At 39.4% G+C, this 27,668-nt stretch overlaps 1 protein-coding gene across 1 annotated transcript; it reads left to right on the top strand.

Moving 5' to 3' along the window:
- Positions 1–2,758: 2,758 nt before the first annotated feature.
- On the top strand, positions 2,759–22,077 carry MCCC1 (methylcrotonyl-CoA carboxylase subunit 1). The gene is made up of 19 exons (XM_066325795.1): positions 2,759–2,839; positions 3,818–3,864; positions 4,849–4,988; positions 5,404–5,499; positions 5,645–5,766; positions 6,751–6,898; positions 7,688–7,809; positions 8,881–8,992; positions 9,321–9,402; positions 10,181–10,308; positions 11,251–11,434; positions 11,963–12,072; positions 13,157–13,373; positions 14,088–14,174; positions 14,664–14,713; positions 16,835–16,972; positions 18,437–18,544; positions 18,903–18,974; positions 20,499–22,077. The coding sequence occupies exons 1-19, from the start codon at positions 2,784–2,786 to the stop codon at positions 20,616–20,618; spliced, it is 2,139 nt and encodes a 712-aa protein (XP_066181892.1). The 5' UTR covers positions 2,759–2,783; the 3' UTR covers positions 20,619–22,077.
- Positions 22,078–27,668: the final 5,591 nt, after the last annotated feature.

Below are 27,668 nucleotides of genomic sequence, written 5' to 3'. Positions count from 1 at the left end.
CCTTCAGAAGAAAAGCTGGGCTGCCTGGAGAGCAGGGGCAGTTTGCTCTGCCCTTTGGCACTTGCTTGGCATGGTACAGTGTTCAACTTGGTGCTAGTTTTGCACCCATTTAATGGGCAAGGTTCCTTACTTGTTCGTGTTTTAGAAGCTGGGCTGGTAAATACACACCTGTTTATATGAAGTAGGCCCTCAAAGGCTGCTGGTGTTGCAAAATTCTCTTTCTTGACAAGGTTTAATACCAGATGGAGGAACAGTTCATTATTTTACTTAAATGCAAAAAGTCCCCATCTATGAGTCACACCCTGGACTGTCCCAGAGGCACAAAGGTTTGGAATTCATCAAAGAAGCCTTTGCATCAGAATATTTAGAAGATAAGAGGAGGTGTATTTTTAAGCATCAGTTTGAGCAAAATAACTAGTGTGAGAAGAGAAAGATTTCTATGGATCTAACCCTTTGTGACTGAGGTGACAAGACTTGGACACTACACTTTTTTCCTCGCGCCCAGGGCTGTGGCCATTGCGTGCCAACAAAGCAGGGCAATGTGGGTCTGAAGTTTATCTGCCACAGCAACATAACACTGCGGGGCTTTCATCAGCATCTGGGCTTCCCCAGCTGGCCACAAAATGTCACAAAACATGCATTTCTCTTTTTCTGTGAGTCATATTGCCTATGGAATTGGGAGGTCCCGAGTATTTTATTAAATTATAAACAGACTCAGTTTCTTGCTTAGCTCCTTCTTCACAATTCTAGATAGGAGCGGGTTGCATTTCCAACATGCAGAAACAAAATAAATGGCTGTTGGGAAAAAGGAAGGTGTACAATCTAAGTCAGGATATGTGTGTTAGGGACACAGATCTTGGTTTTGAACCTCAGTTTTACTGAGGCTTTCCTATATCAGAAAAAATGTTTGAAGACTATGAGTCACGAGCCCAGCCAATATTTCTTTTTGTCATTTTACCACGGAATGACTTTTTTGTCATTAGGTCAAGGAAGAGGAATCCATATTTCAAATCACATTTTTCACAACCTGGTCATGGAAAAAAAAATTATAAGCAAACTACTCAAACTATTAATCAAAGCAGCTTTCAAAATATGCTCAGCTTCCACAATAAAATTAAAAAAAAAATGTTGCTGACCCAACCAATACACTATATCAGTAATTTCACCTGAGTGCTTCTGACTATGGATGTGCACATCGAACATATTACTGGTGTCACTGACGAAGTTATTATTTCTGCATTGAAGGTTTATTATTCTGCACTTTCAAACATCTGTGTGTACAGTCTGGTGATCCTGCTTGACTTTGCAAGCCCTAAAAGCCCTGCTGGCAGGATGCCTCCACCAAGAGCAGATCAGCTATATAAATGAGTTTGCCACTTCCATTAGTTCTGTTGCTAAAAGCATCAGTTCCTCTGACACCTCTGATTTCTGTACTTAAAAATACTACTCTGTAGCTCTCCCCATTGTCCAACAGTTAAAACTACATAAAATGCTGCCATCTTGTGTTTAGAAGCAAATTAAATACGACATTTTAAAAATCTGGACTATGAAAGGTGAAAGTAGGCTCTACACTGTCAGCATCTTATGTTGAAGAAGATTGGAATGAATGGATTATGGAAAAGCGGAAGCATCACTTAATAATTTAGTTTTTAAAATCCCATCCTTAGAGCAAATGCTGATCCCTCTTGCAGTGAGGTCCAAGGGACGAGTTCCCTGAGCTGATCCGGTGTCTGTTTAAGCTCCTTGAACCGTCCAGTCACTGGTGTGAGGGGTCACCACGGCAAAAGAGCAGCGCTGGAGCGAGCACAGATTGTCCACATACCAAAGATGCTCTTCATCTAGGAAACCGGTAATGCTTCAGAGTATGGAGAACACGTACGACAATAAACACTGCCACTATCGCAATTGACAGCTTGTGTATTCCCGTTGTGAAATAGCACGGCTGCTTTGCTATTTGTAAACAACAACTGGAAATACTTAACTTTCACTGCTGGGGCTGGACAGGTTTAGCAAGACCCTGCGCTGAGGTGGGCTGGGCCTTAAACTGATAGATACCGGGAAGAAATTCTTCCCTGTGAGGGTGGCGAGGCCCTGGCACAGGCTGCCCAGAGCATGGCCCATCCCTGGAAATAGCCAAGGATAGGCTGGATGGGCTGGCAGCAGCCTGGGCTACTGGAAGGCGTCCCCGATCAAGGGAGAGTGACGTGATGCCGTGAGCTTGAAGCTCTCTTCCAACCCAAATCGTCTGTGGCTCTGTGATTTACAAAGCTCCAAGGCCCGAGGGAGCGGAATGGATCCTGACGGCTTTCTGATCCCACCGCCCTGCGGCCTGCCCGCCTCTCGAGGCCGTTTTGATGCAGGATCCCGGGACGCTGTGATATCTGGCGATCCTGTGTTATCTGGAGACGCTGTATTATCTGGGGACGCTGTGCTAACAGAGGATGCCCAATCCCTTCCCAACAACCCTCACGTTTGTGCGTCGCTGTCCCATTACAATCCCAGATTCCATTCCTGAAGGAAGCACGCCCAGCCGAGCCCGTGCACCAATCGCGCCGACAACCCTTCACCGCCCCGCACCGTTCCACATTCGGACGAAACGCAAACCTGCCCCTCAGCGCGGTTTCCCGGCGGCGCGCAGCCCCGCCCCCGACAGCCATTTCCCGGGCCGGCCCCAGCGGCCCGGCCGTGCCCGGCTCTCCTCCCCGGCTCTCCGCCCCGTGACGCGCTCCCTCCGCCCGCTGCCTGCCCCTCGCGGCTTTCCGCGCTGCCCCCGCGTCCCCAACATGGCGCTGGCGGCGGCCGCGCGGGGCCGCGGCTGCCTCGGGGCGCTGCGCCGGCTGTGAGTGCGGGCCGGGGGACCCCGAGCGGCCCCGAGCGCGGGCAGGGGGCGGCCGGGGCGGCCTGAGGAGCGGGGGAGCTGGGCACGGAGCCCGCTGCCGGGCGGGCGGGGAAGGGGCTCTGTCAGGGGCGCACAGGCGGGGCCGGGCTGCTCTGTGGGAAGGAAGAACGAATAAACCCGGCTGGGCTTTAGGGAAAGCGCTGTAGCGGGGTCCCGTGAAGCTGCCCCGGCACAGGGGCTGTGCGCAGGGACGGTGGCCGTGACAGCTGTGTTCAGTGTTCGGGACATGCACCATTCCTCTTCCCCTCGTTATACCCGAGCTCTGCTTGTGTGCTGCCGAGGGCGTCCCGTGTCTTTGTCCGATAACGCTTAGAGAATGCCGGACTTGACTTACGTTGTTTTACATACTAATTAAAACAGTTCAGGAGTTTGTTTTCACAGTTCATCCAGTCGCTTCACTGCCTTTATCTCATTTACTTAGCATTAATCAGCCCAAGTTCAACTTTCCGTTCCTAAAAGACTCCGTGGCTTTCTCTTGTTTTCACATTCTTTTCTCTAGTACCTTTGCTCTACAAAAATAGCTTCTGTTGCCTTTGAAACTTTTTTATTTCGTGGTTGCTCACATCTTTCCCAAATATTTTATGAGTTAGCCTCTCTGTAATAAATAAACGCATGTTGTTGGTTGTTCTGTCCACCAAAAAGAGGTTTTTTGCTTGTTTGTTTCAAGAAAACTCCTTGATTATTTCTGTTTGAATGCTACTGAAAAAGCAAGGGGATGATTTTTATTGTGTCCAAGTGAAAGTACTTAGGGAGAGACCGGGTGAAGTTTGAGCAACTTCTCTTGTTATACCTGAATATCTCCTGTTAGGTGTATGAGAAGTTTCAGTGCTATACTTTTCTCACCCAAAAATAAAAGCAGCTCAGTTGCCACTTCTTCATATGCACTTGTAACACTTCTGTCTCCTTATAACTGCACAGGCAATGGAACCAAGTACGAATATTTGTGAAATGGGCCTCAACAGTAGGTATGAAATTTAACTTCTTTACCTACTATCTTAAATTGCTATGCAGTGTGGATGGTTTTAGTGTCTTAGTTGCTGAAAAACTGCAGGATTTTTAAATAAATATTCAGTATCTTCACAGTTTTCATAAACAGGAACCCGTAGGTAACCTAACAGCGATCATCTTTAATGTTTAAACAAAATTTTGTATAATTTTATCTGTCATATTTAGGTATATGGAAATTATTGAAAATTATTTATTTTTTGTGATGTTTTTCTCTGAGTCCTTTTCTGATACAAATGTTTCAAAGTCTCTGAGAGTTGTTTTATAGGCATGATGGTTTTTAATATATGAAGGAGAGTAAAGGGGTTTAGCAAGATCATTTGAACTCACTCCGTGTCATGTTACCTAAAAAGTTATGTTTGAGAATTCAGAGATCTGTTTTCATTTTATCGTTTAGTTTTAAGCTATTTAGTTCTCACTGAGAAGTTTGTCAGTGCTGGCCTTACACTTCTATCAAGTTGTGGCTGCTGTCATGACAGTTTGTAAGTCACTTTGTAGGTTGGTTTTGGCTTAAAAAAGCCGTTTAAAAAGTTAATTACTTGTTATTTCTTTGTCACTGTGTATCAAGGGGGAACAGTGCACTTCATGTGTAAATCACCTCTGTTGTGAGGGGCACAACACAGCTGAGATTGTTTCCTAGTTAGTCCAGAAGATGCGCAGCACAACTATAAGCATCAGCTGTTATGTAGAAGTGGGGTTTTTTAGGGCTAGGATATGTTTCTTGAATTCTGAAAAGGAAAAAGAATAGCTTAAGCATGCTTCTGCAAAAGGATTCTGAATTTAAAATTTGAAGAGCAGCTTGGATGAAGCATGCGTTTTTCATTATTGAAGAAATGCATAAACTTTATAAATAATGCAAAAAAAACCCAGAATTTTAAAATTGCTTTGTTTCCAGGGATGTTTCTGTGGCTTGGTTTCTTACTGTGCTTCATCCTTTCAAGCAGGAGGTCACAGCATAGGGAAGATCCTTATTGCAAACCGAGGAGAAATCGCCTGCAGGGTGATGCGAACAGCCAAGAAAATGGGGGTGAAGTCTGTGGCAGTTTACAGTGAAGCAGACAGGAATTCCATGCATGTAGCAATGGTGAAGTATATTCATTGACTTTGTGGCTGATGTTCTTTCAGAACAGTATTTTTCATTGATAAGTTCCATGTGTAAAGCAGATTTGGGTGCTGATGCGAAGTTGACTTTCACTTCCTGTAGACCCACTGCAAAGTTTTCCTTGGATGGGTGGAAAGTTTGCCTGGTCTCTGTCTCAACACCTGAGAGCTTTACAGGAACTGCATTCAAATTTGGGTCTCTGATTCTGGACAGCCAGGGGTTAGAGAATGGACTGTGATTTTGGGGAAAAAGTCAGAATTTGTTTCACCCAGTTAAGCCTCTCCATGAGGAAAAGCAATGATTTAAACTGTAGACTGATTAGTGATATAATTAGCTGGGAAACTCATTTAAATTTGCTAGTAAACAGTCTCTGTTGTGTGTATTTTTTGTAAAACAGGCAGATGAAGCATATTGCATTGGTCCACCACCCTCACAGCAGAGTTACTTGGCCATGGAGAAAATACTGCAGGTGGCCAAGTCCTCAGCAGCACAGGTAAGGGCGTTCCATTTTCTGTTACTTCCATGTCTTTAGTTCTTTATTTTTGTCATCCTGTTTTTCCTTAATGATCTTTAAAGTTTCTGAGTATTCTAAGCTAAACTGATACAAAAAATTGGCTGGTAACATTATTCTGTTTTAGGCTATTCATCCAGGTTATGGCTTCCTCTCAGAAAACACAGAGTTTGCAGAGCTCTGTAAGCAACAGGGAATCATCTTCATAGGTCCTCCTTCATCTGCTATCAGAGATATGGGTATTAAAAGGTATCTATTTCTCATTTGTTACTTGGTTATGCAGCTTACAGCTTGGCAAAGCTGATTTTGTTAACAAATGACCAATTGGTCTGTAATCGTTTTATTCTGTCAATTTGCATTGTATTTTTAGAGTTTCCTTCAAAGGAATAAACTCCAGGTTTATAGATTCATACAGAGTTATAAAGGGTCAAGATTGTTCAGTTATTGGGATTTTAATTATTATTTAAGTAGAATAATTTATTAATTAAGTGAGTAATGGTTCTACTTTTCCAGAATTGAAGCATCGCAATGTAATGTAGGTAAAGGTTCAGATTGGATGGGTCAAAAGAGCAGTAGAAAAGAAGCACCAGATCATCAGGGATATTGTGGCTCATATAAAATGATAAGTTTAGTTCATCACAGAGGATCTTATTCTTAGTTACTTAGATCAAAGAAAGACTTTTAAGGTATGAAGTATAAATCAAAAAATGGAAATGAAGCTATTACCGACACAGGAACTGTATAATAGTAGTTAGAGAGAATTAACTTTTTTATCACCTCATAATGTGAGAGTAAATTGCCTCAGTAATTTAATAAGCTTTGCATGCATTTTGGAAATTAAAGTTGTTACGCTTGAGTGTTTTATGTGTGGTGTGAATGTAGCCTGTGTAATGAATAGATTTGCCTTTGTACAACTTTAAATATTGTAGGATACAGTGTTGTAATTTGAAAATGTTAGATTTTGGCATCTATGATGTGGAAAAAGCAGTCAAACTAAAGTGTAGTCCTGCTAGGAGAAATAAAAATCTTTGTTTAAAGCATGTGCTGAATTACAGTCCAATCCTATGTAACCCACCTATGCAAGTAGTGGGTTGCACTCTCTGCAACCTGTAGAGATCTACTGTGGAGCTGTTTTCATGGAAAGAATTAACATTGGGAGCATTAGACAGGTTGTAGCTTAAAGTAAGAAAAAACCATTATTATCATTCTAAATATAAAACTGTTCTGTCAAAGCACTTCCAAAGCTATAATGTCTGCTGCTGGCGTTCCTGTTGTTGAAGGTTATCATGGGGAAGATCAGTCTGATGAGTGTCTGAAGGAACATGCCAGGAGAATTGGATACCCAGTAATGATTAAAGCTGTCCGTGGGGGTGGAGGAAAGGTAAGGAACTCATCTGTTCTTCATGTGCTGTAAAGTTTCCATGTCTCAGGATCTGTAACTCGATATTCTAAAAGAAAACAAAAACTGGAAAAGCACTTTTTGTTAGAATCTGTTATTAATGGCCAATCTAGCACTATGAAATCTCATTTCCCTTTGATATGCAGAAGATAAGTATTTGGAATAAACTGGAAGAGTTTTGTTTATTTCAGTGTATCTCCAGTAGTTCACATAAGCAGAAAAGTTGTGCTATGGATTTGTGCAAAATGAGATGACCTTAAATTGTTGCTCTGTAATAGCTTCTGTGACTTCTTTTGCTAACAGTTTTAAATGTTGCATAAGAAATCATTAGAAATACCATTTTGTATCTAGATACTTTTTAATGAGTGGTGAACTCCCAGTCTAAATCAGATTTTACTCTGAAATAAATGTCTATAAAAATTACATACAGAAAATTTTAGTTATTTCCAAAACAGCAGAATTTATTTCATAAAAAAACAAGGTTTTCTCTGCCAACCTTGGAAAATTTCTATTATATTTGAGGACAAAATTGAATTTTGTGCTCATTCATATCAATGGAATGATAATATCTATTTTTACACTTCTTTTGGCACTTTCAGTGGGGCTTAGTAGGATTATCTCACTGGAAGCTGATACACAATCATGCTAAGGTTTATGAAAGAAGAAAAAGTGTTATTTTTAAGCTCATTTCTCACTCTGTGTGTGCAACAAGGTTTTTAATTGTGTGCTGTAATTTTTGACATTTAGATAAGGTTTTTTCCTGTATTTTAGGGCATGAGGATTGCTCATTCTGAAAAGGAGTTTCTGGACCAACTAGAATCAGCAAGAAGAGAAGCAAAGAAGTCTTTTAATGATGATGCAATGCTGATTGAGAAATTTGTAGATAATCCAAGGTAAGAAATAGATGTTTCAATATAAGCACTGTAATGTTTATTCTGCTATTGAATAAACATAACTAGCTTAGTTGTAGTATTAAAATCAGTTTTGTATGTCTGATTTGCACTGTGAAAATTATTAATTTGGTCAAAATTGTTTATAATTTATTGAATTTCTTGTAGTGGCTTTATTTTGAATGACAGAAATTAAAATGCTACTACTTGGGAGACACGGCAGTAAGGGAGCTTTCTAAAATTGATACACATCTAGGAAAAAAATCACTCTATAGTATTTAAACTACAGACTTTAGTGAAGCTGTGATAGTGTTTCTGCTGCCCTCAGGTGTCCTAAACCAGTTATTTAATCTTCTTCTATTTTGATATTTCAAATAGGAGTGTCTAGCTAATACCTGACCTGTGAAACTGAACCAGTTTATTTTTTATGAAGAATGTCTCACACAGATCTGTTTGATACTCTTGTACTTTACATCTGTTTTTCCTTGAGGCATCACTATAGAGAAAGCATTTATTCCAAAGAAATAGAGGGTGTGCTTTATGCTGTCAGGTGGGCATGAGAAAAAACTCATTACTGGGGAATTTCTTTTGCCAGGATCAGGGGATTGTCAGAGTGGTGATGTGTTTTTATTAGTTTTATATATAGAAAAAAATTCTGCCACCTAGGAGTTGTCCTTTGAAATGGTGTTTTGAAGTGAACAGTGTTGTTCCTGAGCTGTCTCTTGTGAATTGCTGCACAGTAAATTATGAGGGAAATAATGATTACCAAATTAATAATGAAGTGGTTTTACTTAAATTGTGATGAAGAAAGAGGTAGCAGCCTTCAGATATGTGTCTTGCTTATCCGACAGCCTGTGAGATTTCACTGCAGTAGTTGGTATTGGGAATCCTCTTTTAATTTAAAAGATTGAGTAAGTCTAAACCAGTTAAAATCCTGCGTAATAGCAGCCTCACTTCTACATTTTTGGCATTTATTTAAGGGCAGACACTTAAAAGAAATCCTACTGAAATGTACAAGTTGGAAGTCTGTTTGGGGCATTAAAATACATTAAAACATTTATTTTTATGGAACAGGCATGTTGAAGTCCAGGTATTTGGTGACCAGCATGGCAATGCAGTGTATTTGTTTGAAAGAGATTGCAGTGTGCAAAGGAGGCATCAGAAAATCATTGAAGAGGCACCAGGGGTGAGCAGAAAATTGTTAATATTTTTTATGAACTGACATGTTTTTATAGTAATTTATATCCCCCATTGATTATATGTAGTGGGTTATAATTTATTTGTAATTCTCAGACCTGTTTTAGTTTTGCTGCAGAAGATGTTTTAATTGAAAAAAACCCCACATTCTCTAGGAAAATGTTTCTCAGAGAACTATTATGTAGATTTCAAGTATGAAATAAATAAAGGTTTCACTATAGGTGTTAAATGCTGTTAAGTATTTATGCATTCCAGGTTTAATATCACCAAACTTAACAATAGTTTGTAATTTTTTTTATTAATATCATTATTTACAGCCAGGAATTAGTCCAGAGGTTCGAAGGAGACTTGGAGAAGCTGCTGTCAAAGCAGCTAAAGCAGTGAATTATGTGGGGGCAGGTAAGTCTGGGGAGCTGCAGCTTTTAACTTAATGACTGGAAGTCTCAAGCAAATGGCATCTTTTTGAGATTGTTAGGAGTATGACACACATCCCCCAAATTTTTGAGGTTTAAGCAAGTAATCATGTAGTTAAATCTGATGTAATTACAGATTTAAATTACCATACCTGAGCTCAAGGCCAGTAGCAGCTTAAGCATAGAAAGAAAACATTTCAGAGCAGATAATTTTGTCAACTCAATTGTTGTGGGAAAGTGAGCATTATCATTTAGTAAGTTGGAGCTGAGCAAGGGGAAAATAAATTTCTCTTTTGCATACAAAGGATAATACTTTATATGCAAACAGTAAAGTCTTTAAAAGAAAAACAACTTACTCTAAAGGCCACACCATTTTCCAGATGAAAAATAACCTCCTAAAATTATTTGTAACTTTGTTTTGTCACTGCTTTATGTGGATATTTATTAAAAAAAAATTACATACCCTATGAATATTCAGAATGCTTTCAGTCTTGATGCACTTTTTAAAGTGCTAATGAAATGCAGCTCTTACTGTAGAGAATGGCTACTAAACAGCACAGGTTATGTAAATGTACAAGGAAACAACCCTTCTGTTGTCAAACCTCAATTCTGTGACCCTTTTAGATTATTTGTATAGAATTTAATGAAATTCAGTGTGTCTGATTTGGAAAAAGTGTAGTTGAGTTGAGTGTCTTGGGTGTCTTTTCCATAAATGGCCACCTAAGATGCTCTTTGGTGAAGTGTCCTTTTGCTAAATACTTCAGGAACAGTCGAATTTATTATGGACTCCCAACATAATTTTTACTTCATGGAGATGAATACCAGGCTGCAAGTAGAGCACCCAGTTACAGAGATGATCACTGGAACAGACTTGGTGGAATGGCAGCTCAGGGTGAGTGTTAATTGATTTTACATGTGGAGTTCCTGCTGAGAGCTCTGTGACACTGCCTGTGAGAGGCCAGAAGGGTTTCCATACCCTCATCTCCTGCTCAGCTGACAGGGTCAGGTTTCCTTTGCTCCACAGGAACATCTCACATTGCTGTTTTGGATGTAGAGCATTGTGTAGGTGCTCTGAATTTCAACCAGTCCTCTCCCAGCTGTGGAGAGAGAAAACATTTTTAAAGTGTACTTAAAGACATTACAAGCAATGTGGGAAGTAGGAGGGAGTAGGGTCCTGATCTTTCCTTTGCTATGCTGAAAGGTTTCTAAAACTCTAATTGAAATGTATCTGTGGCCCAAAAATCATTCTTGCATCAAGCTGTAGGAGGAAAAAATCTTCCCAAAAACCTGTCTGGTGTTATACCAGTATAGCCACATTGTGAAATAAATGTACAGTGGGGTGGACTGGAGCAAGGGATTTCCTCACACACCCAATTTGCAGAGATTATTCACACGTTCAAATGATCACAGGAACTTCTGGGTATTGGGAAACTTGAAATAAAACCCATTTCTGTTTGGATAAATCCAAAAGTGAGGACAGCAGCTTAAGTAGTGTGAGATTAAGGGTGGGGGAGTGTTTAGTGTAATCAGAAAGAAAATTAAAATGGCAAATGCTGATGCAAAAAGAAGGAACATTTGTCTTCTGTATCTGGGCATGGAAATTGAGAATTGAATCCTGAGTTATAGCTGGGATCAAACAGCACTGGAAGAAAGAAAGAGAGTAGGTGGACAGGTTCAGTGGTCTTGGCACTGTTTTTCTCCTTGTGCTTTTTAGAATGTGCTTCCTAGTTTAGAAGGAAGCATGTTCATGTTTAGAAGAAATATAGTTAATATTTCATATATCAGAACTCCAGAATATTGATCCTGCATTAAAGAGAAAACCTATTGTTTTCAGGTTGCAGCAGGAGAGAAGATTCCTCTAAGGCAGGAAGAGATCCTGCTCCAGGGCCATGCATTTGAAGCTAGAATATATGCTGAGGACCCTAATAATAACTTTATGCCAGGAGCTGGGCCCCTGTTGCACTTATCCACGCCCCCAGCAGATCGTTTCACCAGGATAGAGACCGGAGTCAGGCAAGGTAAAACTGGAGGCAGTGATGGAAGAAGAAATAATTAACATCAAGAACTTGTCTTTGTAAGCATTTCCCTCGTTGGCCTAAATAAGTTTGTCTCAAAGAGTGTTGTTATAAAGACAAATCCCTACAGAATTATTCTTACTTACGATTTTCCGTGTACTTTTGGTCAGTCACTGAATATTTTATTTACCTTTTCTTTACCTATACCTAAATAAATGTGCACCGAGTCATGGTGGTGATATTCTCCTCACTGCTTAGCAATCCTGCATTCTGACTGCAGTAAAGAAAATTGAATTTGAGTAATGTTATTTTCCTACAAAAATTTATAAGGAGTCTGTGCTGAAGTTGCCCTTGAAATTGAAATGCAGGGGTCGCATCATCATGTCCTTAAAGAACTTTAACCTTGAGAGAAATGTGGCCATGAATTGTGCCCGAGTTGGATGCCATGTGGTGCCCAGTACTTTGCATTACCAACTTTCATAAATACTTGGTTGCACGTTACAGCATTTTTGTTTTACTGCCACGTTTTAGGTGATGAGGTTTCTGTGCATTATGACCCCATGATTGCCAAGCTGGTTGTGTGGGCTGAGGACCGACAGGCAGCTCTCAGAAAGCTGCGCTACAGTTTGCACCAGTACAACGTAAGTGGGAGGAGCCCAGTGTGATATCACAGCCTGAGCCTCGAGGGTGCAGAAAATACTGCTCTAAAACAAAACTGGTTTCCAAAAGGGAGCCTGCATTGCTACTGCCGTTTCAAATTCATTAGTTGTTTGCAGAAGTTGTATTTTTTTCCGAATTTGCAAACTGTTTTCATTGGTGGAGTGAGTAAAAATAAGTGGGAAGCCCAGTTTTACAGATACAAAAATCAGTTTTACAGATAGATTTTTTAAGTTTGTGGTATCTTCAGTTGGAAGATGCACCTAGGACTGTGTAGAAGGGTAAGGCTAAACAACATTTTCACTTGTAGTGTGAGCTTCTCACACTTAAAGGGCTTCTTAGGTGGAATTTGTGTCAGACAATTTTAATTTTTAATTTATAAAAAGAACTTAAGTTTTTAGACTATACATGTAAAGAAATACGCTGTCAGTTCTTTTTAAGAAACATTCCATTTTTCCCCTATGAAAACTGCAGGTATTATAACTGTTTTCAAAAGAGGAATTCAGAAGGTTTGGCTTGAGGTGAGACTGAATATTACTTGTGCAGAACTAATTTACACTTAAATAGCAACATGAATGTTACTGAAGTAGTGAAAATGTTGGGCCCCTTACTGTTTTAGCTAAAGAGTAAATTTACTGCAAACAAAATGGTTAGTATAATAAACTTACAGAAGTCCCTGTTCTTACTTTTTAGTATTAGAAGATCAAATATGGGATACTGCAACTATTGTAACTCATTTTTAATAAGAAGCACTTGTCAAGTTAAGAATGTTCTTTTAAATATTCAGAGCACGATTTTCCAAAAGTAGGGTTTTTCTGAAATTACCTCCTATTACTGTTTCTGGGAAACTTTGCTCAACTTCACAGTGGACAAAGGCAGCATTTAGAAAACTGCTTTTGAGAAAGCAGCTTTTGGGTTTTGTTTTGGTTTTTTGTCTTTTTACAGTCAGTGGCTTAATTGATAATAAAACAGACCACTTGAATGAATTACATTTTATTGATAAACTTCGTGAGCAGAAAGCTGTGTATTACTACCTCAATTTGGCAATATGCTTCTGTTTCTTTACAGATTGTAGGATTAAGCACTAATATTGATTTCTTACTGAGCCTGTCAGGACACCCACAGTTTGAGGCTGGAAATGTGCACACTAATTTCATTCCTCAACACTATGATGAACTGTTTCCAACCAAAAAAGCAACTCCACCTGAAGTGATGTGTCAGGCAGCTCTAGGGCTCATACTGAAAGAGAAGATGCTAACAGATGCTTTTAGAGATCAGTCAGATGGTAAGGATCATTGTTTTGTGTTGTTTTATTTTATGAGTTCATGTGGAGTTGTTTAATTTCAGTGTTCTTTCTTTGCCCTACTTTGTGCCTGCTCAGGGTTCTGCGTTTTGGCATCTCGCAGATACTTACAATACAGAGCAGACTATAGCTTTTGGTCAGGAGCAGATATGGAATGTGTCCCCATTGTAATGTCCAGAGTACTTCCCAAAGCCCTTCAGACAGGCACTCTCTGAAAGACTTTGGGATTCATGGTTGGTGGCTCTGTGAGCTGTTTGCTCTTGATAAGCACAAACAGTGGCCTTCTGCCTCTGTTATTCCTGCAGCTGGCCCAGGGTCGTCAGACAAAATTGACTCTGCTCAGAGTGGGTGGGGCAGTGGGGTTTAATGGAACCTTCACCTCAAGGTTAATCAGGACCTGCTGTGGTGTGGTTGAATTCCCATGTCTCTGGTCTTGTTCAAGGATGTATTCATGGAGAACAGCCTGTGCCCTTCTGAATGTCATGTTTTCTGTAGGTCACACAGCATCACATTATTCAGTGTTGGAGATCAAGGAGTTGTCACTCTGTGACTGTAGTTCCCCAGTCTTTTCTGTGTAATATAAATACATAAATATGAAAGTAGTAACAGTAGGACAGTGATTTTAAGGCCTGAGTTTTAAGTGTTATGTTTTGCTGAAGTAGAATAAAAATCACGTGTCTGTATTTTGTGTTTTAGATAAATTCTCACCATTTGCATCCAGTACTGGTAGAAGAATAAATATCTGTTACACTAGAAAACTGTCTCTGCTGGATGGGGAAAGCAGTAAGTTAATAAAAGTGTGTGGAGGGAAGGGAGGTACTTGATGGGTAAAGTTATTTGAACTGATACTTGAAAATTCAGGCCAAGAAACATCAGAGGAGCAGTGCGAGTTTTATGCAGTGTAAGCTGGGGATTCACAGAATTGCATGTTTAATCCACACTGTGAGATCCTGAGGACATGTAAACCAAATTCAAATGACTACTAATTAATGTTCATCATTTAAATGAATGAGGTTGAGATTTTAAATAGAGCAGAGTGCCATTTACTTCCTTTGAACTTCATTTTGGTGTGAAAGAGCTTGGTATATTCTCCTCTGACAAACTTGTTTTCTGTCCAGATAATAGAGATCTCAGAGCATGATTTCAGGTGTTTATCCTTGAAAGAAAAAAATGTCTGGAATCAGGAAAGCTTTGATACTGTTTGTATGTCATAATTCTCTAGATACTCTAATGAAATCTACTCACACATGTATATTTTGTTTTATTGAACAGCTGTGGATGTAGCTGTAAGTTACAATCAAGATGGGTCATACACAATGCAGGTAACAAGTACAATATTTTCAGATACTTCATTAGATAAAAGAACCCATTTCTTGTAGATTACTCCTAGTGTTAATTGTTAATAAAGTTGCTTGGTGATCACAGATGCAGGATTCTGTTTTTAGTTTGCTTGTATCCATTGCTATATACTGTTACTTTGACCTGAAATTATCTATGCTAGATGCTGGATTGGCATGTAAGAGCTATTAAAATGCTTCTGACAAGGCTAAGAAAAGCATTTGTATTTTCAGTATTTAAAGATCTTATTCTTTATTTTCCTTGTTAAATTTGTCTGTTTAAAACATGGGAAGTTAGATTTAAATCTGCATTTTAAAAGACTTTTTTTCCACAGGACTCCTGCTCTATTCTGTGCATGAGAATGGATCTCCTGTGGGATAAATAAAAGCTTTCTAGAGCATTATCTGCAAGATAACATTTTATTTTGAAGATGGAAATTGGAGAGTGATTAGCAAATGAGCTGAGGAATCTTCTGGTTAGATAACTGGGTGATACCCCATAGAATTGGCTTTTTTGTCCTTGCTATAGAGCTCTTGTAGTAAACAGATCAAGATGCCTTTGTTGTAGATAATTTTCTGTGTGCATATGTGAGAGTCTCCAGTTGTGGCTTAAGGAGCTTGTGTTTGAATTTGTGTTGAATATCCTTCTTTCATTCCCTGTAGCTGAATGTCTTATTCTCTCAGATTTGTCACTCACAATGGTTGCAGACTCAAGAATGCAGTCTCTATAGTTCTACTTCTTGTTTTAATAGTCAGAAAAGTGGAATTAAGAGAGAAAGTATTTTATGAACTGCTTAAGACTGTATAGAGATCAGTGTCATAGAAAGACAGGGATAAAATTATTGTGCTTTCAAGGGTATAACCACATCATGATAACTCAGACCTTTACTGGTGGAGATAACCCACATCCCTCCTGTAATGCCTGGGTTATTTTGAGTGTATTGATTATCTGTGTAATGCCTGGCGGCTTTGACACTTGAGCCTTATCTCAGAAGTCACATCAGCAACAATGAAAAGGGGCTGGAAGGGATGTAGGGACCGTTTCTGGAGGGAGAATGTACAATCCTAGGGAAGAAGGAAGAATAGCGGTTGACATGGAAATGGAGAAGAGCTGGAAAAAAGAGATGTAAAGACCTAACTGGGGGCTCACTTTGAGGAGGAAAGTGACTCTGGAGTGTTACAGAACCTGTCCTGAGGCAAATCAACCAGAGCAGGTAGCTGGGCCTGGAGCTGGCAGGCACTCAGTGCTCGAGCAAACCATTTTCTGGTCAGGGGTCAGTGTCAGATCAACAGGATCCTTTCAGTGCGTGTTTTCAGTGGAAGAATAATTTGCGGCTATGTAAATGAAGACTTGAGTTTTATTTCTACTTGCACTATCCTGGAAGACCAGCAAATCTCTGATTCCGTGCTCAGTGATGTCAGAGTTGGAAGTAAACCTATGAGTGGAATGTAATGTATTTCCCTTTGTGTTCTTACAGTCTTTGTGTGCTGCAGTTGTGGCACAGGTGCAGCTTCCACTGAAGGAAAGGGTGGGAAGGGATGAAGGGTTCTCATAAATGAATGACCTTTGTTTGGTCTTTCTTTTGCAGTTTTGGTGTCTTGTTGGCACCATTTCCATTACTGCTCTGTTCCTTTGTAGGTTTACTGAATATGTTGTAGTTCTTGTCCTGCAAACTTCCAAGACAGAGGCAGTCACCTCTCTTGGAAAACATTGTGGAATATGTCAGCTGAATGCTATGGATTCTTCAGTTTGAAGGAAGTCAGGATGTTAGGACAAATATAAAATACTGGATTTTATTAGCATCACTAAACTGAGTATTCTGGGGTGGTCTTCTGTTTGTTTGTTTTTCTTAAGAAATAGTATATCCTTGTTTAAGATAAAAATTGTCCTGAAGGAATGTATTAGATAATTTGCTGAGTTGTTTGTATTGCATACAGAACAGTCTCCTAACTGAAAAAGAAAGGATACATAAGGTTTTAATTTGTTTTTTTTTTAATTCCAGAGTTGTCTATGCAGAATCACAGGTTATGAGGGTACAAGTACAGTCTTGATTTATTGCTTGTGAAGAGTTAGCCTTTGTCCTTATAAAAGCATTTAACTTTCAGATTCAAGATAAAACGTTCCTGATTTCTGGAGAGATCTTGAAAGAAGATGATTCACTTTACTTAAGGTCTTCAGTAAATGGAACAGTGTCTAAGTCCAAGTTGGTCATTTTGGACAACACCATCTACCTGTTCTTCTCGGTAAAATTCCTTTCTTTATTATCACAAATTTAAAATTTTGGAATTTTATCCATGTAAATGAACAATACAACTTGCAATAGAACGTGAAGGAGAACAATTTCAGTTTCTTACTGTGTCCTATCAGGTTTTGATACTCATTGGATTATTGTTCTAATTAGAAATTCATTGCTTATGGTGAGTGAGAGAATGAATTACTTTTAGAAAGTTAAAATACAGTTGGTAAGTCAGGTTTGGAAATGACGCTTTAGGATAGGGGAACACTATCCTAATTGAAAATAATACTGAAAATAATGAAAATAATAATAAAATGAAAATAATATGAAATGAAAATAATGAATAAATGAAAAATAATGAAATAATGAAATACTATCCTAAATGAAAATAATACTAAAATACTAAATTTGTCAGGTATTTGTCACAGAACAGGAGCAAGAACTTCAAACTGACAAATTTTTGAAAGGTATTGTAACAGGTGTTTTAATTTCAGTTACAATTTTTAAATTATATGACAAGAAATAAATATTGGTCTGAGGAAGGAAAACTTCAGCTAATATTAAAATATGCAATTATGAGTTACCATGGCATTATATGCATTGCATATATGTAAATGACATTTTAAAGAAGTACCCTAACTTGCATTATTAGGGTGGTAATTTTTTATTCGCAGTTAAGACATTGCAAGGCCTTAAAGTAACTCAATAATAATGTAATCTAAATAAATAAATTATTATTAATTAGTTTTAGTGATTAACCTCTAGCTCAGAGCCCCTTTAGACTTTCAGCAGAGTGCTGCAGAAACTTTGTTGCTGCAGTGCTGAGGCCAAAGTAACCCGTGTTGGAATGGCAAAGCTCAGTTGTCCTGTGGCATCAGGGTGGAGTCTGGGGTGAGTGATAAAGAAGAAATCACAGGACTTAAGTTCATAGGAAGGATGTAGGGGATAATGAGTCTTTGAGAGACTATGGGAAGCAACTCTGAGAGGATTTAAGGGATTTTGAATAACAGTGAGAATTTTTGACTAAATTTAGCACTGAATTAACTTCATTGTAAATTGTGAAGCACTCGTTGGCCGTGGCTGGCAATGAGGATGGCAGCGTGTCTCCTGCTTGTTGCAGCAACCTGCCTGCCTCCCTTTATGCATTTCTCAAAACCTTCTGCACTTCTGGTGCATGAACAGGGAAGGTACAAATACAGGGTTTGTACAAAGGCCCACGTGGAGCTGCTTTGTCACAGGGGTTGTTCCTTCCTTGCTGGTCCTTCCAGCAGCACGTGTGACTTTGTAGGCCTCAGGCACTGGCAAAGCAGTGACCATGACAGTCCTAGTGCAGCCCTGAGCCCAGGGTCTGCCACCCTCAGAGCTGACTGCTTTGCCTTAAGGCTGGACTGATTTTTCCCTCTCTCAGCCCATCTACTGGTGCTGTTATTTCATGTTGTTAACTCACCTGTCCTGGATTTTCTTTTTGCAGGAAGGCAGGGCTCAGATTGGCCTCCCTGTGCCCAAGTACTTGTCTGCAGTGAGTTCAGGGGCACAGCAAAGTGGAGCTGTGGCACCCATGACAGGCACAGTAGAAAAGGTAATTATAACAACATGGGTGGGACCTGAATTCTCCAATATATTCAAATTTACTCTGCCAGAAATAGTGCTTCTGTACTGCCTGGAAGGACCTGGGGCCAGAAAGGCCAGGGCTGTGTGACTTCTGATTGGAAAAAGCTTTGTTGACTCTGAGGTTTCAGCAGCCACCCAGGGGATTTTTAGGGCTTCCATTCCCTGTCTAGAGAACTCAGATACCCAGACCAACAAAAATAAAGATTAATATGAGGCTGTTTTGCAAAACCTCACTCTCTCTGTGCAGTGTGTTAGTCAGGATCCAGCTGATTTTGAGTGGTACAGACATAAATGATTTTCCTCCCCAATTTTCTCCTGAATTGCAGGTGTTTGTGAAGGCAGGGGATAAGGTTCAGATTGGAGACCCTCTAATGGTTATGATAGCTATGAAAATGGAGGTAAGTGACATATAAAGGTTTTAATTACTGAGAAAATAAAAATTGGCTCAAAAATTAATAATTTTTGATTGCATTATTGAAGTTCAGTATAGAGTGCAGCTTTCAGATGTCAGTATCACTTCATCTGCTGTAACGTCAGTGTTGTGTCTGACTAGATTTCAGAGGATTATATTTGCTGTTACTTTACTGACAAATGCTGATTATGTAATCCATGGTACTCTGCAGCTGTTTTAACATGCATTTGGGTGGTGGTGTCAGGCCTTCTGTCCCCTCCACTCCTTTGACTTCTCCAGCACAAACCTGTCTTGGTGTGTCTCTTGCTCCCTGGTTGTGGTCCAGACATGGATGTCTGCAGTTACTTCAGGCAGAGATTTAGCTAATGGGGACTTTGTAAATAGGCACAGGATTCTTCTTGTGTATAATCCTATTATTATTATCATTAAGTTTTATGAGGAGCGCACTAAAGATTCTGTGTAATTATCCACACAGCATTCAGAGGACTGGCATTTTGGCCATTTTACCTTGTCATAGTTCTTGACTGTGGCTCAGATTACTTGAGTTACAGTTTCTGTAGCGTGAACTGGTTTGATTTAACTATTAGTTTAAAATAAATCTCAGCTTGTGGCAGCAGAACTAACATTGCTGAGAAAATCTGCCTTTCTCTTATCGTGTTCTTTTTTTAATTGCACTCACATTCTATTAAATAAAACTGTGTGCACTAAAAAAACCTACACACAAAGTTCGTTGCAGTTGGATGCTAAATGTGTTTGTGCCTCTCCAGCTGATATCCAGACTGACATTATATGAGTTACCTTTTAAGTGCTATTGAAATATAAAATGTAAAATTTAAAAAGCAGATTATTATTTAAAGAGCCCTTAGATGTGAGGATTTAATATCTGATCTTAAATGTTCTGATGCTAGACTAACCCTGTGTAGAGCACTACAAGAGGCAAAGCTACAGTATCAAACTAACGTGGTACAATGACAGGCAGGCCAGTTGGTGTGTAAGCATGCTGTTCCTTTACTGTCATTAGTAGCTGTATTTGTGTTTTATCTGCATTTTGCCAAATATCTGCCCACTAAAGACCCCTCCTGGCCAGAAAACAGAAATATCTTTAGTAAATGTGCAAATTTCTCTTAAGGGAACTAGTCTGCTCTCTGATTAACTTTTTGGATTAAATCTGTATTATTTGTGTTTGGTATTTATTTCAACAACAGAAAGTATTAATGAGGTAAAATAAGTCATCTATTCATACTGATTATTCATATGATATTGATAATTCATATAAATGCATTATATGGCATTTTTCTCCCCAGTATACTTAACAAATATTCATGAGAAAATAGAACTTGAAAATGGACTAGGACAACATTTAAAAGAAGGTTTAAAATAAACCTTGTCAGAGAAAGGAATTAAGTGTGTCAGTTCTAATTGGACCAAGGAGTAATGGCAGCATTTGCTGTAGAGAGGGGAGGGAACCCCGTGGGTTGTCACTGTTCACTCTGGTTGTGTTCCTGTGCAGCACACCATAAGGGCTCCCAAGGCAGGAGTGATTAAAAAGGTCAATTTCCAAGAAGGTGCCCAGGCCAACAGACACGCTCCACTCGTTGAATTCATGGATGAAGAGACTGAGTCAAAATAAAATCCAAGGAAGGTGCATTTTATTTTTTCTACTTTGCTGATTTTCTCCTGGAAGATTTCTTCATATTTTCAGCAAACTGTTTTGTATGAATGGGGGATTGGTTTCCTCTCCACTTCCTGCATAGTTTGACTGTAAATTATGCTGACTTCACTGAAATTTAGGTATCACTATACTGTAATTGTATTTATAACTTGTGGACCTATGTGATTGTTGTCCAGTGGTTGTTTGCCTGTGGAAAGGCATTAGACTGGAAGAAGATGTGAAGCTCTGAAAGGATCAGAGAGGTTAATAAGGACTATAAGGTACAGATCTGTTGGGGTCTTCTGCCTACTTATTCACAGCTGCCTTTTTTTCCCTTAAATATGCAAGGATTGATTTGAAGGAAGTCTGAAAGACAGTTGTTCTATTTTCTGGCAAAATTCCCATTCGTGGCTTTTGTTTTTGCCTTAATAGGGAATTTAGAATTGTTCCTTAGCCCAGAATTCCTCTCAGTCATTTCTGGTGCATCTCTTTTTCCTGTTTACCTCAATGAGTCGTGAAAAAAAATCTGCATTTCCAAAATTATTTTAATATACCTCAAAATATCTGATACAAAGCATTTTTCAAACATATTTGCTACACTAATCAAAGTTAAAATGTAACTGCTTCCCAAAAATACCATTTGAACTTTAAACATGAAGTAGTGACATAGAAAGATAAGCTTATTTAATACTTAGTGTGCCAAAATACAATACTGACTTCAAAATCTTCATTACTGTTACCATATTGTTCATGTTCTAGTGTATTTCTTATTGGCTGGAATGAAGTACACCACAGTCTTTATAACAACATGAAATGTTACTAAGAATAATAGATTTTTTTTGTATCTGCAGGGTTTCAGAGGGAAAATTGTTAGGTCTTTGGATATGCAAAGAAAAAGAATTCTCAGACTAAGCATACTGATTATTTGTCATAAATTTATTTTAACTTACTTAACCTGCACCTTAGAGAAACAAGGCAAAGAAAAATATTTTAATTGTTGCAAACTTTGAAAGTTTTTTTATCTTTCAGTTAATGTGAAGTTCTGTTATCATGTGATGTTTTGATATGCTAATTAAATTCAGTAATCTGTTCTACACTGCAGAAAGGAACAATCAGATGCTGCAGTGATCCCAAACCTGTAGTTTAATCTGTGCAAATACACCCTTACCTGAAATCTCCCTTCTGAATCAATATACAGTATTGTGGGGAGTTCTCTGATCTGCTTTTGTAATTGTGCAGCCTTGTCTGCAATGCAGAAAAAAAGTGGTAAAAAAGCACTTTGGCTTTGGATGATCTGTGTATTAAAAGCATATTTTAATACTTTACAATTTTCCTTCCAATCCTATGGTCACCTGGCAAATAATTAAACTCCAGTAATCATCTTGTAGAATATTGCCACAGTGATTTTTATTTTCTGCCAAATAAAAATTAAGCATAACTTTGAATATTTGTTTTGATTTTTCTCCATTTTGTTCTTTTCCTTCCTTCTTTCCTTTCCAATGTTCATGCATTGGATTAGAGGGTTTGAGCAGCTGTTTCTGTATCATCTGATGTTGATGATCCCAATCTGCAGATCACATTTAGGAGGCAGAAATCCAGACACTCGTGATGGGTTTCACTGCAGGTAAGGTTAGGCACTCGTTTTATCCAGAACTGAATTTCCATATAGAAACATGAGCTCATCCCTGAAGACACTCAGCAGCTTGGCATTTATTTTTTTCTCTCTGTGACATGGCTGTTTCTAGAGCGACTTTGCTGCACTGAATCTGTACCAAAACATTAAAACTCCCAGCAGGAGGTTCTCTGCCTGCTCAGTCTGCACAGCTTGGCTGCACACAGCCAGTGCAGCAAAACACATTCCCTGGGAGCTGACAAAATGTCCTCCCTTAGGAGCCAGGAGAGACAAATAATCTCACCAGTGTTCATTTCCCCTCACTTCTCAAAAATTAGCTGTTAGGTTTTTATCTCTATAGGTTTCTACTGAGATAGATTTTTTTTTTCAGATAGTGATGGTTTTATTTGTTTAAGAAAAATCTCTTGCAGAAGTCACTGTCACAGTTTACACACTTGAAATGTTTTACTGCAGTGGGATTTAATTGAATTTGGAGATGCTCAAAGAATTATTAAAGGTGGGTTGTTCCTATACCAGTATCTTAATTAACAAAATATTCATGGCTCTTCAGTTTATTACAAAGAAATTTTTGTTATTAATGTAAATTGGTAAGAGCCTTAGCACAGTAACATAGCTGTGTTGCCTCTAAAACACTTAATGGCAGATTAAGAAAAAAAATTAATATTTAAAAATGCAGTATTTTAGCATTTGGCCTAAAGGGATAATCTCTGCTACTAATTTATTATCAATGTACCTTTTCAGATAGTGCTGTTGTTCTGAAAGAACGGTAACAGATGTTACAGGAACAATGAATCTGAACTGATTCATTTGTAATGATTTTCTCTTGCTGTCAGAGGAGAGGAGGCTGTGTCATGGGTATTTAACTCAGCCACAGTTGATGTTCTGCAGGAAAGAACGAAGGTGTTGGTGGTCACAGGGTCAGGGAGTGACACTGAGCACTGGTCAGCTCGGATCAGGAATGGATCATCCTGCCCAGCAGTGTGAATGGTGCCAGGCCACAATGAGAGCCCTGTGTAAACTTCAGTTCTCCCCCTGTGGGGATCCCATCTCTCCAGCTGCTGCCAGTTCCTGGCCTGCGCCCAGGGAAGCTCTGTGGTGTGGAGCCTCAATCCGTGCTGGACCAGGAATGGGACACGGGGAGTGGGGAGCAGGAGAGCAGGACTGCATTCTTATTTCAGCCACTGACTCACTGTGGCTTCAGGCAAGTCACTTGGTAGATACTTACCTGTTTCCTCTAATGAGGTTTATGGCAATCAAAACACTGCAAAATTTTTGACACACTGATTTATAAATAATTTTCTCTGCTTGTTGGGAAAAATTGTAATTTCAGATGTAGACTAACTCTACTTGTAAGGATTTCTTTTAACCTTTTATACACCAAATATCAATACCATAGAGTTACAAAGTTTCCAGTGTGTATTGTGTCCTTTGTTGTAATGATTGTACCATCCAGTTACCAGGAAATCCTAGCTTCAAGTCTTCATCTTGATTAAAAAATCAATACCCAAGTGGTTTTTGGCAGGACCTTTAAAATTTAGTCAATGGTAAGGGAAAAAACACCCTCTTCATCTGGGCACACAACACTTTTATTAAAAAAAAACTTGTTGGTATGTCCCTTGAAATAGGTACTAGTGCACTAGCACAGGTGTATTCTTTGCTGTGGATAATCCTTTTCAAGCAGATCAGGAAATGTGTGTGTTCTGTTTGTAAAAAGCTCAGCTGTGCTGAGTAGAATGTGTTCACTGAACAATCAATGGCAATTAAGTTCTGAACTAACAGCTTTTACAAAGTATATTCTCAACAGATACTTCAGTGTCTTGTAGAGTTATGTTATATATATAGATTTTTACACACAAATGCCTCAAAGATAAGTATCACTTAGTACCTCTATAATACTGGGGCATATCCTTCTGCAGAAGAATTCTGTTTGGAAAATCATACACACTACTGAATGCTGTGTTAAAAAAATCAATATTGCAGAAATTGAAAATTGAAACCTTGGTATTTATTTTTATATGTTCTGAATTTCTTGGAAGAGAGCCTGGATTCTAAAAGCAATTTTGAGACATTTGATGTTAGTTTAAAACGTGTTGATTATACAGTGAATTCATATTAAAATTCAGATTTTCTGGTTGAATACACCATTTTTTTTATTATAGCAGTAATTAATAAAACACATCTGGAGTCCTGCTGGGTTTTAGAATCATAATGGCTGCTGGATTTCAACTTTAATCTGTGTCCTGGTTTCAGCTGGGAGTTAACTTTCTTCCTAGTAGCTGGTCCAGGGCTGTGTTTTGGAGTCAGTGAGAGAATAACGTTGATAACAAACTGATGCTTGAGTTGTTGCTGAGTACTGCTTGCTCTAAGTGGAAGGTTTTCCAGTTTGCCATGCTCTGCCAACAGGCAGGTGTACAAGGAGCTGGGAGGGAGCAGGGCTGGGACAGCTGACCCAGACAGGCCCAAGGGACATTCCAGGCACAGATGTGGGGGAAGTTGGCCAGGAGCCACTGATTGCTGCTTGGGGACATTCTGGGCATCAAGTCAAGAGCACTGAGCAACTGTAGTGTGCATCACCTGTCTCTGCTGGGTTTTATTTCTCACTCCTTTTGTTGTCTTTTCATTATAGTTGTAGTATTACTATTTATTACATTTTATTTCAACTGTTAAATTGTTGTTACTTCAACCATGGGTTTTGTTTTTTTCCGCCCCCATCCTCCTCCCCATCCCATCAGGAAGTGAGGGTGGTGAATGAGCAGTTGCATGGTACCTAATTGCTGGATGGAGTAAACTGTGACGGACCTTTTTGGTGCCCATTGTGGGGCACAAAGGGTGGAGATAAGAACAGATCTGACCACAGTGTGTAAAACAGATTTGTTACAAGCATTCATTATATTAATTTAATAGTCAGTGGTCACAGTGTTGTTTGTTCTCAGAGTTGTTGTGCTTGTTCTCAGCTTTGTGTCATGTGATGACGTCCTTGGTGTCCAAGTTCCTTTGTGCTGTTTATCACCTCTAAGGGATGGGTAAGATAGATTCTGTTGTATTTTATTATACTGGCTTATGATAGAATTGCTGGTTGTGAAATAAATAAAAAACAACCACAAATGGGGGTTCTTCCAGGAAAACTGCTGCTCCAGTCGCCAGTGGGCAGTTCCCCACACAGAGGAAGAGCTAATCCAACTCCTCATCCTATGGAAAAAAATTCAGATCCATTTCTACAAGAAGCAGGGAATCCTAAGACCAGTACTAGAGGGGCCCTGCCTCCAGCTAGGTGGAGGATAGTCATATTTGTGGGACTGTGTGGATCAGATGGCCTGGCACAACAGACCCACATGAGTGAAAGGCTCTAGCAGATACCAGTGCATCCTAATGCCATCGAGCTGTGAAGGGGCAGATCCCATTTTCCTTTGTTCCCCATCCCACTGGATGTGAGCAGCTGCCAGCTGGGGTTAAATCATGACAGGCTTCTTTTCCTTTAAACAGTTATGGTGCCACAGCAAAGCTCCAAAAGAGTGGTGAAAAAGGTTGCTGCTGAGAGCTGCATCCCTCTTTGGGCTCTCTGAAAAGGAAGGTGACATCTCTCCTGGGCTGTCTCATTCTGCTCACTCACACACAGGAACACTCAGTGACCAATACTGGGTGAGATCTGCCACCAAAGACCCCACACCTGTTTAGTGTCTTGGGCTAAGCATCCCAGAAACATCAGACAACTGCTGCTAGTTGTAAAATGGGGTAAAATATGAGAATAAACCCATTTAAACCCAGCACTGTTGCACACAGATGTAGTGAATGCACATTTTCCTTGAGGCCTGTCCCACTGTATTGATGCAGGCAGCCAGTCATGTGCATGGAGGTTACAATCAGGACAATATTTTTGGCCAGGTGGAGTAGAGGTGAGCCCAGGAATCAGTTTGCTGTTACAAGGAGGAGTGGAAAAGGCTGAATGTGTGTAACATGTGACAGGAGGCAAAATCCATATTACTGCTCTTGCTTTGTACAGCTGCAGTGTGCCTACCTTCAAGACAAAAGACTACCTCCAATATAAGTAACTTATTGTTTTGTATACTAATACCAAAATAGGTGCTTTGCATTGGAATGGCTGATTTTTATTATATTGAACAATCATAGATGGCACATACAGAAAATCACTGGGATAGGGAAAATAATTGTGTCTCAGTCTTCTAGATTCTTGAAATCACCTGTAATTCTTTGTAGTGAGAATGGAAAGCTGCTTACATTTCAAAGGTGTAGGTTTTCATCACAAAGCTGTGATGGCACTGTGTGGATTACAGCTTGGGAAAGTTTCAGATAAGTCTGGTTACAAACATCAAACCTTGTATTACTTAAGTTCTGAACTAAAAAATATCCATATAAAAATCAACTAGTTATGTCAATTCCTATTGCCCTCCCATTTGCTAATTCGTATTTCTTAAAATGCCTTGCTTTTAGTGCATGTATCTCAGTACATATTAGATAAAAAGTAAATACAGAAGCCTAGCAATCTGTTGCCTTTTAGGTGTCCTGGAAAGTTTCAGTTTATTCAGGCCTGCCGGGTAAGGTGGAGTACATGAGAAATTATCAGATTTTCTTAGGCTCTCTGACCTGATTTTGCTTTGTCACATAGAGCTGTCCTGCTCTCTCCCAGAGATGCTGTCACATGGAAAAGTGCTCCTAACAGTGCCTTGGACTGGGTGTAGTAACCTGTTAACCTCTTGTGTAATGCAGGAAGAATTAAGAACTTAATAGAAGGTGAACACCCTTCCCTGCAACCTATCAACAACAATCTTCTGATATTGGTGCTGTGTCACTGCAGGTTAAATTGCTCAGACCTACAGGACTCACACTGTTTACTTCCTCTGTGCTTCTTTCAGTACAGGAAAAAAACCCATAATAGGCTTATAGAGACATTCCAACTGCATCAGCTGAACAGCACAAGAGGAGCAAACCATTGGGTTTGCACCTCTGGATGCCTACAGAGAGGCATTAAATCTCCTTGCTGAACAAGGTAGTTCATGGGACTTTGTTCTCTCTTAGCCATGGGGTCAGTTTGCAGGCAAAGGGCCATAGCTGTAATCAGCCTATGGCTGTTCCATCAGTATTTGATGATTTGGTGGTTTCAGTTTCTAGAGTACAAAGTAGCTGCCAAAAAGATGTGGTTAGAAAGACACATCCAGGCCAAGCTGCCCCAGGTTACTGTTATCCTTCATAAATCTCTGGGCCTCTTCCTCAGAAAGTGCTCTAAGTGGAAGTTCTCAGCCAGGAGATTACACTAAATGGATTCTGCTTTGCCTGAACGTGAGACTTCTTTGCTCAAGAAGAGAGCTCAGCAAACCAGCACAGTGTTATATTCAGTTATGCACTTGACACAGTTCATTTAAAAAAAATCACTGCCTCAT

This window comes from Sylvia atricapilla, chromosome 10 (genome assembly GCF_009819655.1).
Source record: "Sylvia atricapilla isolate bSylAtr1 chromosome 10, bSylAtr1.pri, whole genome shotgun sequence".
Taxonomy (NCBI): Eukaryota; Metazoa; Chordata; class Aves; order Passeriformes; family Sylviidae; genus Sylvia; species Sylvia atricapilla.
Note: the sequence above shows the minus strand (reverse complement) of the source record. Positions and strands in the feature narration are given on the sequence as shown.